At 34.7% G+C, this 18857-nt stretch overlaps 1 protein-coding gene across 6 annotated transcripts in view; it reads right to left on the minus strand.

Annotated features, from left to right (window-relative positions):
* The window catches only part of VPS13A (vacuolar protein sorting 13 homolog A), a 349000-nt gene that overhangs the window by 173097 nt on the left and 157046 nt on the right, over positions 1 to 18857 (minus strand). For all 6 annotated transcript variants that reach the window (XM_074196703.1, XM_074196708.1, XM_074196704.1 and 3 more), the window contains one exon: positions 10669 to 10816. In XM_074196703.1, the coding sequence (XP_074052804.1) occupies positions 10669 to 10816 (148 nt within the window). The remainder of the gene's footprint in view (positions 1 to 10668; positions 10817 to 18857) is intronic.

Here is an 18857-nt window from a genome sequence, read left to right on the forward strand (position 1 = left end):
ATTATCCTGGAAGAAGAAGAAAGGAAGTGGCCAATTAAGATAAATTATATCACAAGAAAAGGTGAAAAGGATCTATTACAGTACAGGGAAAGAAAAGAAGGAGTGAGCATTACTGAATCAAATTAGGCTCAAAAAAGAGAATAACACATTCTCAGTAGGTTCAGAAATCTATCTTACCCTACAGGGAAGTAGGAGGTGGAAAGGGGAAAGAAAACAGAAGAAAGGAGAAAGGGACACAAAAAAGGGTTCAGTTGATAGACAGGAGGACAAATTGAGTGAAGCAGTGGTCAAAGGTAAAAACAATGGTGAGGAGGGATAGCGCAAAAGAAGAAAGAAAAACATAAAAGGGAGGAAAAAATAAGATGGACAGAAATACAGTCAGTAATCAGAACTATCAATATTGATGGGGAAGATACCTAAATCAAGAAGAATCAAAACAAAAAAAGATTATAGACTAATTTCCCTAATGAATATTGATGCAAATTTTTTAAATAAAATAGTAAAGAGATTACAACTAGTTGGCATGTGCATACACACACACACACACACACACACATTAGTATAGTAAAGTGGCATCAAAAGAATGATACACTTTTTTCAGATAGGATTTAGGATTTAGACAAGGAATACAAGGCTGGTTCAATATTAGGAAAATCAATGGCATCACTGATCATATCACTAACAAAACAAACAGAAATGATATGATTTTTCACAACAAATACAGAAAAAAGACAGCACCCATTCCTAATAAAAAACACCAGAGAGCATAGGAAGAAATGGAGCTTTACTTAAAATGATGAATAGAATTATCTAAAATGAACAACAAGCATCATCAATAATGGGGGACAAGCTAGAAGCTTAAACATCAGGGGCAAAGCAAAGATACCCATTAAGACTACTATTATGGGGGTGGAGCCAAGATGGCGACAAGAAGGAATCGAGTTTTAGGCACTCTGATAAAACTTATAAACTAAGGACTCTAACTAAACTTTCGAGAGGCAGAACCCACAAAGGGACCCAGAGAGGCAGTTCTCCTACTCAAGGTAACATGGAAAAGAGCAGAAAGGCTCTGCTCCCCGGTTGGAGGGGTGGCCCACCGGAGGGGTGGCCCGCCAGAGCGGAAGAACTTCAGCCTCCCGGAGGCAGCCCCAGGGCACTGGGAGCTCCAGCTCACAGCAGCGGGGGAGTCTCCGGAGCTACACTCCCGGAAGCACTGGGCACAAAGTGGGTGAACAGCAGGGGACCTCTGCCAGAGGGAGCACTTGGAGCGCAGCCCTCAGGGCACACAGCAAGCAGCATGGTCTTTTGGCAGCCCAGATGCTGAAACAGAAGCAGGTGGGGCTGGTAAGCAGGAGGCCCCAGGGCATGAGCCCATTGAACTCAGGTTGGGGAGTGAAGAGAGACTGCAGAGCTCTGTCCTCTGCCCCTGGAACAGGACTCTGGGGTTCTGACCACATTCAGATCCTGATCATAGTCTAGGCCCCCCCCACAGAACAGCAGCCCCCCCACACCTCAGCCCCGTGGCAGAGGGGGGCGCTTATGGTCATTCACAGACCAGGAGGGAGGACAGAGCCACATACACTGAGACCCTTCTGGGAGTGTCCCAAAAGCTCAGGAAGCACCCCAAAACCAGGCCCAGGCTAGGAAAATGAGCAAGCAGAGAAATAAGAGGAACACTATTGAGAAATATTGTGCAAATGAGCCCAAGAAGGATCAAAATACTCAGTCTGAAGATGAGGAAGCACAAGCTCCTGCATCTAAAGACTCCAAGAAAAACAGAAATTGAGCTCAGGCTATGACAGAGCTCAAAAAAAACTTTGAAAATGAAATGAGGGAGTTAGAAGAAAAACTGGGAAAAGAAAGGAGAGAGATGTAGGAAAAACATGAAAATGAAGTCAGCAGCTTAGTCAAGAAAATCCAAAAAAATGCTGAAGAAAATAGCATGCTAAAAAACAGCTTAGGTCAAATGGATAAAACAGTTCAAAAAGTTATGGAAGAGAAGAATGCTTTAAAAAGCAAACTTGGCCAGATGGAAAAAGAGATAAGAAAACTCTCCGAGGAGAACAAATCCTTCATACAAAGAATAGAATTCAGGGAGATTGATGAATTTGCCAAAAATCAGGAATCAATACTTCAAAACCAAAAAAAAAATGAAAAATTAGAAGAAAATGTGAAATATCTCATTGAAAAAACATGGAAAACAGACTTAGGAAAGATGATTTAAAAATTATTGGAATACCTGAAAGTTATGCAGGAAAAGAGCCTTGACATCATTTTCAAAGAATTACTACAGGAAAAGTGCCTTGATATTCTAGAAGCAGAGGGCAAAATAGAAATGGAGAGAATCCACCGATCCCCCTGAGAAAGATATGCCAAGAAACAACCCCTACGAATATTATAGCCAAGTTCCAGAACTCCCAAGTCAAAGAGAAAATATTACAAGCATCCAGAAGGACACAGTTCAAATACCGTGGAGCTGCAGTCAGGATCACACAGGACTTAGCAGCAACTACACTGGAAGCTTGTAGGACTTGGAATATAATATACCAGAAGGCAAAAGAGCTTAGAATGCAGCCAAGAATGAACTACCCAGCAAGGCTGAATGTCCTCTTCCAGAGAAAAAGATGGACTTTCAATGAACCAGGGGAATTTCAAATGTTCCTTCTGGAATGGCCAGAGCTGAACAGAAGGTTTGATCTTCAGATACAGGACTCAGGTGAAGCATAGAGAGTGGAGAAGGTGAAAATATGAGGGACTTAATGATGATGAACTGCATGTATTCCTGCATAGAAAAATGACACTGATAATACTCATATGAACCTTCTCAGTTAATAGAGCAGGTAGGGGGAGCTTTTATAGTTGAAGCACAGGAGAAAGCTGAATTTGAAGATAAAATATGGTGTAAAAATGGAGTCAATAGAAAAAAAAGGGAAATGTAATGGGAGAAAGAAAAAGGAGAGGGGGAACAGGCCAAGACATTTCATATAATAAGATTTTTCTTTATTACAATGAGCCATTGCAATGATATGGAAGGGGGGAGGCAAGGCGGAATGAGGGAACCTTTGATCTCATCAGAGGTGGCTAGGAGAGGAAACAGCATATATACTCAATGGGGTATAGGCATCTGGAGTAAGAAGGAGAGAAGGGGGACAGGGGGAAGGGGTGGGGATGTGAATAAAGGAGGAGAGGATGGACCATGGGGGGAGAGTGGTCAGATATAACACATTTTCTTTTTTTACTTCTTGCAAGGGGCTGGGATTGGAAGGCCTGTCCAGGACCATACGACCAGGTGGATGCTAGGCCTAAGGGGTGGTATGGGGGTTCAGGGCCTCTTGGCCCCAGGACCAGGGATCTGTCTGCTGCGCCACTCAGCTACCCTACAGCAGAGTCAGAGTGAAAGGAGAGAGAAAATACAGTACATAGTAGTGGAGAAATAAGAAAGGAGGAGTTGCGATCAGCAATGGCAATGTTGGAAAAATATGGAAGTAACTTTTGTGATGGACTTAACAGAAAGAATGTGATCCACCCACGACAGAGCTATTGGTGTTGGAACAAAGACTGAAGCACATTTTTTATTATTATTATTATTATTATTATTTGGGGGAGGGTGCAGGGCAAGTGGGGCTGGGTGCCCTGCCTGGGGCCACATAGCAGGGTGATTGTTGGTGGTCTGAGGCCGGATTTGGACCCAGGTGCTCCTGGCTCAAGGGCCAATGCTCTGTCTGCCACCCAGCCACCCCTACTATTATTACTATTTTATTTTATTTTGGGTCTTTTTTTTCCTTCTTTTGGGTTATTGCAGGGCAGTGGGAATCGGTTGGCTTGCATGTCATATGGCTGGGTGACTGTTGGGTCTACGGGAGTGGATATGGGCTCAGGTGCACGTGGCTCCAGGGCTGGTGCTTCGTCCATTGCGCCACCTGGCCATACCTACAATTATTACTATTATTTTTTTTATTTTAATTTTTTTCTCTCCCCTTTACTTTATTGCTCAAGCAAGTCGATATTTATGGGGGGAGGGGGTATTTCATTTACTCTCAAACAAGAATATTTTATTAATGTAAAAAAAATTGTACAAAATGAGAATAAAAAAATTTTTTAAAAAAAGAAAAAACCTCAAAGAATAAAACTTCATGTCTAAAAACGAAGACTACTATTATGCAATATTGTACTAGAAATGTAATGTTCTTCAGGGCAAAAATCAAGATGTCAGTGAAAAGATAGGAAGCTCTGGAGTTTTTCCTGTAACAGCTTTAAACAAAGCTTCTACACAGATCTTAAAGCTACTAATCCCAATTTTAAAAAAAGGGGGCAAAACAGGTTCTCTACTCAAGATATCATGGAAGATCTTCAGTAAAGATCTGTCTCTTCTGGGGTTAAGGAGAAGTAAAGTCCAGAATAGGTGAGCCTACAGCAAAATCAGCAAGAGGCTCTTTACCTGTAGGGCAGGGCAGGTCTAAGCTCAGCAAAGACAAAAGTTCTAGCCCTGGGAATTCTGGGAAAACAAATGGGTCTGAGTTGGGATCAAATAGCTACATAGACAAATCCTTGGCCAAGGAAGAAACAAACCTCTTCATAGGTAACACCTTGGCAAGTGAATAAGTCAAGGACTAGATTCCAGGTTCATCAAAAAAGTTTGGGATGACACTCTCTTATCCCAGGAGCTAAAAAAACTGAAAAAAAACCTCAAAACCCCTAAAAAAACTTTAAAAATGAGCAAAAGAAATCCCAAAAAGACCTCTAACCATAGAAAGCTACTATTCTCATAGGGACAATAAAAACAACTCTTAAGAAGAATTAAATAGTGATAAATTGCCTACAAATTTAGACTCAAAGGAGTTTATGAATTGGCCTCAAATCTAAAACATCTTGGAAGAGATCAAAAAAAAGATTTTTAAAAAGTTAGGAAGAAGAAAAATGGAGAAAAGAGTCACACATGAGAAATATGAAAAATTGATTAAAGAAATCAACTCCTTTAAAAGTAAAAATAACCAACTGGAATATTTTCTCCCAAATTATTTTTCTAGCTCTATAATTTTTTTTGCTAATTTAATTTGAATGGCATTGAATATATAAATTACTTATGGTAAAATTGTCATTTTTATTAATACTGGTCCTATCGATTAAACAACTGGTCCTAACAATTAAAATTTCTATCAGATATGATTTTATTTGTATACAAAGTTTTTTATAATTCTTTTTTCTGAATTTGTCTCAGTACATGTGTTTCCAGGTATTTTTATATTGTCTAAAGTTATTTTAAATGGATGACATCACTAGCTAGCTCTTCCTGCAGGATTGATGATATATAGATAGATGATATATAGTAATGCTGAAGCTTTATGTGCATTTACTCTATCCTGTAACATTGCTAAAATTATTTTTGGTTGAGCTTTTAGAAGTTTCCAAATAAATCATATCATCTGTAAAAGAGATACTTTAATTATCTCACTGTCTATTCTTAATCCTTCTATTTCTTTTTTCTTTTTTTCTTCTCTTATTGCTTTGGCTAGACGTTCTAATACAATACTGAATTGGACTGGTGACATTGAGCATCTTTTTTTCATGCCTAGTTTTACTGGGAAGGCTTCCAGCTTATCTCCATTACAAATAATGCTTGCTAATGATTTGAAGTAAATGCTTATTTTGAAAAGTTCATTCATGCCTATACTTTCAAGAATTGTAAAAATGAGCATTGTAAGATAATCAAATATTGTATTATATCAAAATAAAATCCACTGGGATTATCATAAAGTATTTGCTTCTATTATTGTTATAATCAATTATGTTAATAGGTTTCTTTATGTTAAACCATTAGTGAAGTCCTGGTATGATTCCCATTTGGTCATAATATTCAATCTTTTTAATGTACAGTTATAATCTTATAGAGAGTATTCTATTCAATAATTTTCTATATTCATTATTGAAATTTGTCTAAAATTTTCTTTCTCTGTTTTTACTTTTCCTGATTTAGGTATTAGTAACATATTTGTTTCATAGAAGGAGTTTGGTAGAACCCCCTCCTTGCCCACTGGTCCAAATAATTCAATATTAAAATTAGTTGGTTTTTAAATGCCTGCTAGAATTTACTTATAAATCCATCTGGTCCTGGTGTTTTTCTTAGGAAGATCATTTATTCAATTTTGTCTAAAACTGATCTATGTAAATATTATTTTCCTCTTCTACTAATCTAGGCAGTCTTTATTTTTGTAAATATTCTTCCATTACTTAAGCTGTTAAATTCATTGCCATATAATTAGGCAAAATAATTCCTTGTAATTACTTTGATTTCATCTTCTTCAATGGTAACTCACCGTTTTCATGTTTGATTATCAGTAATTTGGTTTTTCTATGGTTATCTATTTTATCAACTTTTTCATAATACCATCTCCTACTTTAATTTATTAATTCAATGATTTTCTTATACTCAATTTTTAAAATTTATTTATTTAGTATTTTATTTTTCCCCAGTTACATGTAAGAACAATTTTTAACATTTGTTTTTAAAATACTGAGTTTCAGATTCTCTCCGTTCCTCCTCCCCACACTGAGAAAACAAGTAATATGACTGTGTAGTCAGAAAAACCACTTCCATAACAGTCATGTTATGAAAGAAAACATAGTATCCTCTCCCTCCACAGAAAAAGAAATCAATAAAAACTCAAGAAAATAAAGTTAAAGAGTTTCAATTTGTATTCAGACACTATCAGCTCTCTCTGGAGATGGACAGTGCTCATTATCATAATACACTCAAGTTTTTAAAAAATTTAATTCAATTTTTAGAATTTTCAATTTAATGTTTAATAGGGAATTTTAAATTTGTTCTTTTTTTTCCGGTTTTATTTTTCAATTCCCAGTTCACTGGTTTGCTTTCTCTTTTTTAATTGATACAAGCACTTAGAGATATATATTTTTCTGATTACTGCTTCTGCTGTATCTCATGTCTTAATTTGCTTCATTACAGTCATTTCCTTTAATGAAATTATTGATTCTTTCTATTATTTGTTCTTTAACCCATATATTTTTTTAAGACTAGGTGTTTAGTGATGACATGTATCAGATTGCAGCCTATCATGAGGAAGGCAGAAAGAAAGGACGGTGGTTAAAATATGTGAAAATTGAAAGCTTACAAAAGCATTAATGTTGAAAAAAATAGTTACATGTAAATGGACAAAACAATTAAAATTAAAATTAAAAAAAGATTAAGTGTTTAGTCTTCAATTAGTTTTTTTCTAAATTTCTATGCTCCCTGGTTCAATATAATTTTTATTACATTGTGGTCTGTAATGGAAGCAATGAATTTTTCTGCTTTTCCTATTAAATTTTTATGCCAATCTTTGAAAGGTACTATGTACCACTGAGAAAAAGGTATATGCCTTTCTATTTTCATTCAATTCTCTCTAGATATCTATCATATATAGGTTTATCTAAAATTCCATTAAATTCCTTAGTTTCTTTTTTACTTATTTTTTGGTTGTGATTTGTCTAGTTCTGAGAGGGAAAGATTTATTAGAGTACTATTATCCATTTCCACATGTAATTAGCTGAGGCATAATACATTCTTATTTTATTCTTTTTTTTTTACTCCGTATATTTCTCATTTTTAAAATGTAATTCTTGTAAGCAGCATATTGTTAGATCCAGATTTTTAATCATTCTACTATCAATTTCCATTTAATGGGTAAGTTTATTCCACTCACATACAAAGTTATAATTACTATTTGTGCATTGCATTGCCCTCTATGCTATTTTTCCTCACTGATGATATGTTTGTCCTTTATACTTGAAGAAGACCATGACATCTGGGAGGTAATGCCTTGATGAACATATGAATTTAATTTGAGTGAGGTACTGTGTTAAGTCACCTGCCTCACTTTCCCCTCCAGAACCAACTGGGTCCAGTGATGAGATGTGAATCAGGACAATTGGAGATGGCCCTGGATGTGAGGCAATCAGGGTTAAGTGACTTGCCCAAGGTCAAACTAGTGTCAATTATAGTCCCGTCCTGGGGCAGCTAGGTGGCATAGTGGATAAAGCACTGGCCCTGAAGTCAGGAGTACCTGGGTTCAAATCTGGTCTCAGACACTTAATAATTACCTAGCTGTGTGGCCTTGGGCAAGCCACTTAACCCCATTTGCCTTGCAAAAACCTAAAAAAAAAAAAAAAAAAATTATACTCCCGTCCTCCTGACTTCAAGGTCCACAGTGCTTTATCCACTGTGCCATCTCACTCACAGAGGGCAGCTAGGTGATGCAGTGATTAGAGCACTGGCCCTGGAGTCAAGAGGCCCTTAAATCACATCAGGCCACAGACACTTACTAGATGTGTGATCTTGGGCAAGTCACTTAATTCTATTGCATCACATTCAGGTTTATCTTCAGTCATCCTGATCCATGTCTGGCCACTGGACCCAGATGGCTCCAGAGAAGAAAAGTGAGGCTGGTTAATGTGCATATCATGGCATCACTTCCCTGATGTAATGATCTTCTTTGAGAATAAAAGGCAAAAATTTTTCTTCACTACTGTCCAATAATTAACTTTCTAGTCAATATATATATATTTTAGGTTTTTTCCTAGGCAATGAAGTTAAGTGGCTTGCCCAAGGCCACACAGCTAGGTAATTAGTAAGTGTCTGAGGCCAGATTTGAACTCAGGTACTCCTGACTCCAGGGCCGGTGCTCTATCCACTGCGCCACCTAGCCGCCCCTAGTCAATATACTTTTAAAGAATTTCTTCTTTATTCTTTCCCCTAACCCTCCTTTTCCCTTTTCTATCTACACTTCTTCCCCGCACCTTTTAAAATTTTAATCATCAACACCATTCTAAATCCCACTCCCCCTCTTATCCTGTTTTTTATTTATAAAATTAGAAAACTTTTTAAACCCTTTTTTAGATGGTATTTGTCCCCTCACCATGAGACCAGGGTTTCAGCACTACTACCTCTCCACCCCAATCTGATTCCTCAATATCAGTTCTTCCTCTCAGGCCTCATTAAAATGAGATAATTGCTATTTTCACCTTTTCCTTCACAATTTTGCTTTTTAGAATGAGCATATCATACTCAGTTCATCCTCAATCTTTCTTATACTACCTAATTACTAATGACAGTCTTAAGAACACAAGTTTCATTTCCATATATTAAAAGGTAAACAGTTTGAAATTGGTCTTTGAAATTTACATTATATTTGAATCTTATATGTAAAATTTTCTATTAATTTCCTGATCTTTTTATGACAAAAATCTAAGTCTTTCAATTCATTGGATATCCTTTTTTTTTAATTCAATATTATACTTAACTTTCCAGGGTATGTTATTTTTGGTTGCAACCTGTCTTTGGGGTTTTTTTTTTTGCTCTTTGATAGATGGTATTCTAAGACCCTTTTTTTTTTTAAGTGTAACAGTTGCTAGGTCTTGTGTGCTTCTAACTGTTGTTCTGCAGAATTTGAAATGGTGTTTTTCTTGTTGTTCACAGTATTTTCTCTTTAACTCAGGATTTTGAAATTTGGCTTTAATATTCCTGTAGATTTTCTTACTGTGGATTACTTTCAGGTGTTAATTGGTGAATTTTTTTCTATTTCTACTTTCCTGTCTTGTTCTAAAACTTCAAGGCAATTTTCTTTAATTACCTATTTAATTTTTTAATTTCTTTAATCATTTCTTTAATTTTATCCAATTATTTCAGGTAAACCAATAATTTTTACGTTTCTCTTCTTTATCTGTTCTACAGATCAGCTGTTTTTCTTATGAGATGTTTCATATTCTCTTCTATTTCTATTAATTCTCTTTATTATTTCTTGCTATCTTAAAATATCATTTTCTTTCCCTTGCCCAGTTCTAGTTTTCAAGGCATTATTTTGTTCCCCCCCCCAACATTTTCTCAATTTCTCACTCAGCATGAGTCATTCTGAACATTATCTATGATGTTTTCCCTTCGTTCCTCACTTTTCTACCAATCTATCATATATTCTGGCTTTATTTTCCTCCATTTTATATCTTCAATTTGAACAAAACATGTCATAGAAGGAGGCAGTCTTAAATAAGAGAGAAATTAGTAGACTTGGGGGTTCAATAAAAAAAACTAGGCTCAAATCTAAACTGGACACATGATGGGTGTGAACAACCTGTTTGAGTTTCAATTTTCCCCATATGTAATACAATAGTAATTGAGGGACAAATGTTAGATACCATATCAAATACTGGGTCAAAACTTAGATCAATCTAGGTATCTGGAGTACACCCTTGATGTAACAATCTAGTAATTCTATTAAGAAGGGAATTACAATTAATCTGGAAAGAATGCTACTTAATAAAAACTATTACTTTTATGTTTAACAATTCTTTTTCTAAATGCTCATGAACAATACCTTTAATAATATTAGTTGGTTTTGTCACTAATATAGTTAGCAGAAAAAATAATAAAAATATTTGCTAAATATATTTATATGGTAATATAATGTATATTCATACAGAGTGGATTTTCAATCACAACATTGAGAAAAACCAAGAAAAAAGTCAGTTATATATGCAAATAAATACATGTAAAATTTTTATATGTAAAAACTTACATATAAACATATATACAATCAATAATAATTTTGGGATGCTATTAAGAAATATGCTATTTATACTTTAATAATAAGCCAAGAGAAATAAGAAGAAAACATTTACCTCCATTGGTTTAAGCTGAGCATCAAGGTTAATAGCTGGAATTTCTTGGTACCATTCCCAGGATAAGTTTCGCTGAATAGTAACCTCAAGATTTATTGGCTGCATTATATCTAGTACTTCAGGAAACTGGCCTTCAATTAATTGAGACCTGTGATTACAAAAAGACTGTGCTGAGTTGCTTTATAAAATGAAAATTTAAATATCTATTTTCACATACGTGTAACATATATATTTTATATTTTTATCTAGAAAAATAAAATATTAAAGGATTTCTATTTTATAATGAGATATGTATGTGAATAGATATTGAATGTAGATATACATCTACAATTTATAAAGTACATACTTAAATATTTTTAAATAATTGAAAAATTAAAAATTGAAAAATTAAAAAATTCAACCACCCCTAATAATGACTACAAAGCATGAATAAAGGGAATAACATTTACAGATCTCATTTTGGAAATAGTTATCAATTTTATCTAAAATTAACAATTCAAGTAACAAGTAGTACAAATAATTGATCTTACTTTCTCTTTTCTTGCTTAAACTGAGGCTGCTAGATTGTAAAGCAGAAGTAGCATTGGGTGTGGAGTCAGGAAGACCTGAGTTCAAAACTAGTCTTAGACACTTACTAGCTCTATGTCCTGAGCAAGTCACTTAATCCTGTTTACTATAGTTCCTTCATCTGTAAAATGAGCTGGAAAAGGAAATGGCAAACCTCTCTCCCATCTTTGCCAAAAAAAAATAAAACACACTCAAAATGGGGTCATCAAGAGTCAAACACAACAAGAGGCCTTAACAATCCTTGACACATTTTTCCTAAAAGCACCTAACAGTTCTTTATTATAAAGATTTAGGTTATGAGTTAAATCCCTTGAAATTTCAGAAACATATAAACTAAGAGCTTTATTTAACAGCCTATGTATGATATGTCTTCAATACAGGTGAAATTAACATTAAAATGTAAAATTATTATTAATTTGAAAATTGTGGAATGCAAACTGTTGACTCTACTAGCCACCTATTTTCTACATGCTTTCTTCTCCTATGGAATTATCTTTCCTCATTCTAGCAACAAAGAGGTTTTATGCTTTTTTTTTCCCTCCTCCTTGTCAAAGCCTGTTCTGATACTTCTCTGATACTAAGTCAAAAGTGACTATCACTTTAAATATCATCCCCCAAAAGGATACTGGACAATTAACTGGCATCCAAGTCTTAGATAAAGTCCTAATAGCACATGTATGATGAAAAATAAACAAAAAACAATGATGGGGTTTGGAATTGTGGGGTGCTATATTGCAACCACCCCATGTGTGTATATGTGTATATATGTGTGTGTATATATCACAAATTATCACTTTTTTTCATTAATCATCTGTTCTACCTATACAAGACCAGTTTTGTTCCAACTATTTTACTATACTTATGTCCTCATGTGCTTAGAATATCCTCTGATCCACTGATCATACATGGCTATAAATCTGTGTTTTGCTTACAGTAATAACTTACATTTGCATAGTATATTTAGATTTACAAGGTAGTTTCCTTACAACAAGCCTAGAAAGTAGTTTAAATACTATTCTCATTTTAAAGATTAGGGAAATGAAGATCAGAAAGTGTAAATTACATGCCTAGAGTCCCAAACCTAACATTTATCAGTCAGAATTTGACCTAAGGTCTCTTCTCATTCTACAACTCCAAACTCTCTAGACACTGGCTTCCTAGCTCAAGAAATTCCTGCTTTACTATGAACAATTTCTCTATTTCCCACTCTCTAGAACCTCACCCTCCTCATCTCCACTTACTAGCTTCCATCAAGTCTCAGCTAAAATTCTACACTTTATACATAGTTATTTGCATATTATCTCCCTCATTAGACTATGATGACTTTGAAAACAGGAAATGGATTTAGGGTTTAGGGGGAGGGGGACATTGGAGTTTTTGGTTACTATTATTTAGTGATATATAATATATATGTATATATACATACATACATACATATGTATATATACACACATACATACATATATATATATATATATGTGTTTAGCCAACTACCACTACCTCTCTTTATGTAATATGAGAACTTATAGCTGTATTCAATCTTTTAAAATAAAATCATTTTATATATACTTGGGGAGTTCACTATTTAAAATGCCTTGAAGCTTAAACTTTTATAAAATGAAATTGTCTTTTTATAATATGAATTATGATCTACAAATTTAAAGTTAAATTTAAATCCTTAAAATCTTAAAATTCAAGGTTTTTTAATAAATAATTCCATTTTAACAAACTTTCTGGGACCTAAAAACTACTATATCTTATATCTTGTTAAAAATCAAAGCCTTTATAATAAATAAACATCTTAATGTATTTGCAAAGTGATATTAATAAACTCAATGCCTTTCAATGTATCATGTTGGTTTAAAAATTGCAAATTAAAGCAACTCTTGAGATTCCATCTCATACCCATCAGATTTGCAATACTGACAAAAAAGAAACATGATAAATGTGGGAGGGACTGTTAATAAATGTTCTGTTGTGGAGGCGTGAACTTGTCCAGTCTTTTTGGAAAGCAAAATGCCCACTGGAAAATAGCTTAATAAATTAAGGTATTAAACAGGAAAAAATGATAAATAGGCTGGTTTTCAAAGGAACCTGGAAAGATTCATATGAACTGATACAGACTAAAATGAGGAATACCAATTTATACAATAACAACTTTGAAATACTTAAGAACTCTAATTAAATATAAGGCTGGATTTACTATGAGAAATACAGGATTGATATAGGTAAACTATAAATGAAACTAGCTGAATTATTAGCAAGTATAATAAAAATCAATTAAGTATATCAATGAATAAAAACCTTTAATAAAATATAATTACCATTTCTATTTTAAAAAATAAAGGAACTCTTCTTTAACAAGATAAACAGAATGTTCATCAACAAAATGCAAAAAAAGCAGGAATAGTGAACAAATCCTTTACTGATCAAAATATATTCAAACTTATATTTATACAAGGACCACTTTGGATTAAAAATTAACTTGAAACTATACAATTAATTTCTAAAAAAATGGTAGATCAAAAAAAAATCATAGATATCAAAGGTTTCATTAAAAATAATAAGAACAGGGGCAACTACATGGAGCAGTGGATAGAACACTGGCCCTACAGTCAGGAAGAGCTGAGTTCAGATCTGACCTCAAACACCTAATAATTATTTAGCTGTGTGTTGATCTTGGGCAAGTCACTTAACCCACTGCCTTGCCGAGAGAGAGAGAGAGAGAGAGAGAGAGAGAGAGAGAGAGAGAGAGAGAGAGAGAGAGAGAGAGAGAGAACAACATGATGACATAAAAAATGTCTTAGAAAGCAATCAAAGAGAATTTGAGGGAAAAAAAAGGTTTATCCATAAACATTTTCATCAAGACAAAGAACAAATAAATTAGACAAATAACCAAAAAAGTACTTTAGGAAACCAACTAATTAAGAAACTCCAAAGTCTTAGGACATAAAACAATTCTACATAATATCAAATGAAATATTTGAAAAAAATGTATTTATCAGCACAAAGCTAGTAGGTACTATATAAATGCTTATTCCTTTTTCTACATAAATCATCAGTGTTTCTGTTGTATCATAGTTATAAACAAAAGTTATAACATAAACAATTCAGCATGAAAGGAAAGAAAGAAAAGTTCCTTTTTAAATAACTAAAGAATTGGGGCAGCTAGGTGGTGCAGTGGATAAAGCAAAGGTGCCCTGAAGTCAGGAGTACCTGGTTCAAAGCCGGTCTCAGATATTTAATAATTACCTAGCTGTGTGGCCTTGGGCAAGCCACTTAACCCCATTTGCCCTATAAAAACCTAAAAAACAAACAAATAAATAAAATAAATAATACATAAAAATTTGGTAACTGTCAATAGAAACTCTATGAACATAATACTAAAAAATAGTTTAAAGAAATATCAATAGAGTCTAAATAACTGAAGAAATTTTAGTTATTTATGGGATCAAAACAACACAAGAAAAATGATAATACCTAAATTAATTTACTTTTTCAAGTGTCAAAAAACAACCAAAAGATTATTAAAGGATTAGTAAATATAATGAAATTTATCTGGAAGAACAAAAGGTCAAAAAAAAATCTCATATGAAATGATGAGAAATAAAGGGAATACAGAGGGTTTTACTAGAACCATAATACCCAGATTTCAAACTACTACAAAACAATAATCACCAAACTAACTTACTCCTTGTTAAAACTTGGAGTACTTGATTAGTGGACACAACATCCAGAAGTAAGCAAATGTAGCAGAACAGTGTTCAACAAACACAAATACTGAACTGTTTTTTTTGGAGGGGGTGGGGTTGGAAGCAATTGGGGTTAAATGACTTGCCCAGGGTCACCCAGCTAGTAAGAGTCTTGAGACCACATTTTAATGCAGGTCCAATATTCTTTAAAGGGATAGTCAAATAAATAAAATCCTATAAAGCTCAAGACGGATAAGGACTGAAAGAAAAAAAAATCAGATTTAAAAAGTAAAAGACTCATAAGAACCTTCAAGAGATCAGTTTCAGCTGAGTAGTAAGAATGGAATCCAGAATATAAGGGAATGAAAAGTTTAGCTGTGAAAGGGAAGAGAGGTATAAAGCTGTAACTCATATAACCTCTCTGAAGTAGCTGACTGCTATTTTTTTATTTTTATTTTAGGAAGAGGATCTAACCAGGATTGAGATTGGATAACATATCCAAAATTGAGCAAAGTGAAGGATTTTTACTGACAAGTACTAAGAGAAAATATAGGATAATAAGTATAACATCAAATTGTGCAGAATACTGAGAGCTGCTATTAAGATTTTAGACTTAACTGTCTGACTAAAATGAATCCATTAGGCTTTTTTTTTGTTGTTTACTGTCATTGAGAGATTGAGAACCCTTCCAAAGCCCCATCTATTTTATTTTCCAGCTGCTGTTTAGTTGGTGTCTGACTCTTCATAAAGGCTTGACATTTTATAAAGGAAGAAATCAGGGTTCAGTGACTTGCCAGGGTCACCCAGCTAGAAGAGGTCAGAGGTCAGATATTGCACCACAGAGCCTTTGCTCCAACACTCACTCTCCAATCTCTACAAGATTTCTTGGTATGTATATTGTCCCTTCTTTTCTCTTACTGTTTACTATACTTTGCACACAGTAGATCAAAAAATACTCAAAAGCTTCGTTACTAACTCTTAAAAAACTTATATAATCATAATTTACAATGTTAAAAAACGTCCTTTTACTAGCTGTTAGAAATATATACTTAGACACATCGTGATCTTCTTTTATATTTAATATGACACCTAATTATCCAAATATTAACATGCTACTACTTCAATAAGCATATTAATTCAGATAGTCTACTCCCAAAATTAGGAATTTTACAAAACAAAACCCAAATCTCTTTTCTCCCTTTACAACAATTATCTATTTCTAATTAGTAATAACATTACATATGGAAGTAAACATAAGACATTTAGGCCAGAGAATGCAATATATAGAGAGACTGAAAATTTAACTAAATAGCAACAGCAATAAAGAAGAATTCAACAAAAAAGTAGTCAAAGAATCTAGGCAAAGTGTACTTTGATTAAGAAGAAAAATATACATTAATGTTCTAAGTGAAAGTGGAGCTGAAGTGAAACACAAATGTGAACAAAAATCATGAGAAATGCTAGACCACAGGAATATTTACATATTCAAATTGTTCCTAATTGCCAGTAAATCTAAGAGAACTCATTATTTTCCTCTCTAAACCTTCCCCACTCCAGATCAACAGGATCCTCCCAGTCTCTGGGGCTCCTAACCTGTCATGCCAAAGCCCTCTCTGTCCCTCACTCCCCACTGCCCTTCACTCAGCTACTAAAGTAATTTTTATAAAATGTACCTCTGATCATGTCTCAACTCCAGGGACTCCCTACTACTCCAAGATCAGACAGCTCAGATTCTCTCACTAGAGTTCATCCACCTTGTTCCCCACATCTATTCTTCTAGGCACATTGATCTCTACTTCTTGCCTCCTATTTTCCCTGGATGCCGTGTGCCTCCCCCACAGTAAATCTAGAACCCTCTCCCTCCTCTACTCATCTCTCAGGCTAGCATCCAAGTTTCCCATTAAATTACCACCACCTATAGGAAACTTTCCCTAATCCCTCTTAATTCCTCTGCTCTTCCTCTTTTTAATTATTTTCTATTCAGCCTGCACATAACTTGCTTTGTTTGTTTTTGCTAGGAAGTTATTTCCTCTGTTCACCTGTAAACTCCATGAGGGCAGGGACCATCTTTTTGCCTCTTTTTGTATCCCCAGCCCTGGGCATTTTCAGAAGGAAAGAATAAGAAGGAATCTGAGAGGCCAGCTATTTCAAATAATATCAGACCAAGAATTTTTTCACCTCTGGCAGTGATCCAGCACTAGTTTTAAGATTTCTAGTGAAGAGACCTCTATTTGAAGAAGCCCATTTCACTTTTCAACCCAGCATTATCAACAAGTTTTTATACTTTTATCAAATCTAAGTCTGCCTCCCTGAAATTTCTAACAACCACTATTAATTCCTGCTCTCTGGGGCAAAAAAAAACAAATCTAAATCAAACTCTAGCTGACTTTCATTACTTCTCAACCTCCTTGCCTGCACCCTGGGGTTGGGTCATCCTGATGCACAAACTGGCCACCAGCTAGAGAAGAGAAAGGGCAGCTGGGTGACTTTGCACAGTCACACCCCCTCTTAAATTCAATTCACTTGCAGGTTAGGGCATCACCTCCTAGAGGTCAGTTCTTCAAAAACAAAGGACAAAACACAACTACAACAATTTGCCCCCCCTACACCCCAAGGGGATGGGTCTGCCCCTAGAACAGACTCACTTCCTGAAGGACCCCAGTTTGGCTCACTTTGATGCAGTTATTATGGACAATTACAAAAATTTCCTAATTGGAAATAAATTGTGTAAATCTTTTTTGAATTGTTAAAACCCTGTAACCTCTGCACTGTTAAACCCTTCCTCTTGACTTTTACTTTGACCTTAGCCATGCTTTTTACCTGTGGATCCAGCTAGATTCTAGATTATACAAGTGTAAACAGTCTTTTTAAACCACCTCTCACAAAGACCTAGATTACCCTGACCTGAATCAATCTCTCCAGTACAAGACCTGGACCCTGAGGGGGCATTTAAGGAGAACAGAGGATGTTATGGTCTCTTTTATCCTTCTAAACTCCCAAGCAAAAATTAATCTGCAGTTGGCCAGTCTGATTTGCAATACCTGACTTTTAATGATTTCTTAACTTTATCTCTTTCTTTATGTTGTAATGACTTCTTAATCTTTTTTTTCCTTTTACACCAACATTTCACTCTCAGCTTCTCCACCAGCAGCCTTGCTCTCATCCTCTCCTTTTCAATTTGCTTTAATCAATTAGATTAGAAGTTAAAGCAATAAACAGTCTTACTCTTTATTTGAATCCACAAGCACTTAATTCAGTATAAATGCTGAATAAACCCTTCATCTAACAGTCCTTCAAACACCCCCCAAAAAAACATAAATGCTACTATGCACACTCTAAATCTTTTTTTTTTTCCTGGAAGCTCAACATCCCCAATTCCTTCAAGTGATCCTCATCTGGCATGTTTCTAGAGAACCTGGCTGCCCTCTTGTGAACACAATCCAGTGGCTTTCTGTCTTTCCTTAGGGTGCCCAGAACCATAGCTCTCTAGATGGTGCTAGCAGGGCAGAATACAGGTTTTAGATTCTACTGATATTTTGGGGATATGAAAGGAGTGTGTAAGATGACAGATGAAAGTTAAGAACTCCTCTGCCAAGAATATATAGTCCCAAAACAAGGAACTGTGATTTCCCAAGGTTATTAGCCTAACTTGGTACAAGTAAACAAAAACACATTTAAATAATCAAAAAGATCATCAAAGGGATATTATTACAAGCTCATGTTAAAATAGGGTATTAGATGAAAACTGGCACTAAGACTCTCTCCTAAAATGTAATCTCAAAAGTTACAAAGAATATGGGAAAAAAGCACAAATACACCTCAAGTTACTGAATTTGTAAGAATCAGGCCATTTGATTCTACTTAAAACATATTTCCTTATTCACAATTAGAAATAGTTTAGTCAATGAAACTAGTCAGACAATGAATACA

Source organism: Macrotis lagotis, chromosome 8 (genome assembly GCF_037893015.1).
Source record: "Macrotis lagotis isolate mMagLag1 chromosome 8, bilby.v1.9.chrom.fasta, whole genome shotgun sequence".
Classification (NCBI taxonomy): domain Eukaryota; kingdom Metazoa; phylum Chordata; class Mammalia; order Peramelemorphia; family Peramelidae; genus Macrotis; species Macrotis lagotis.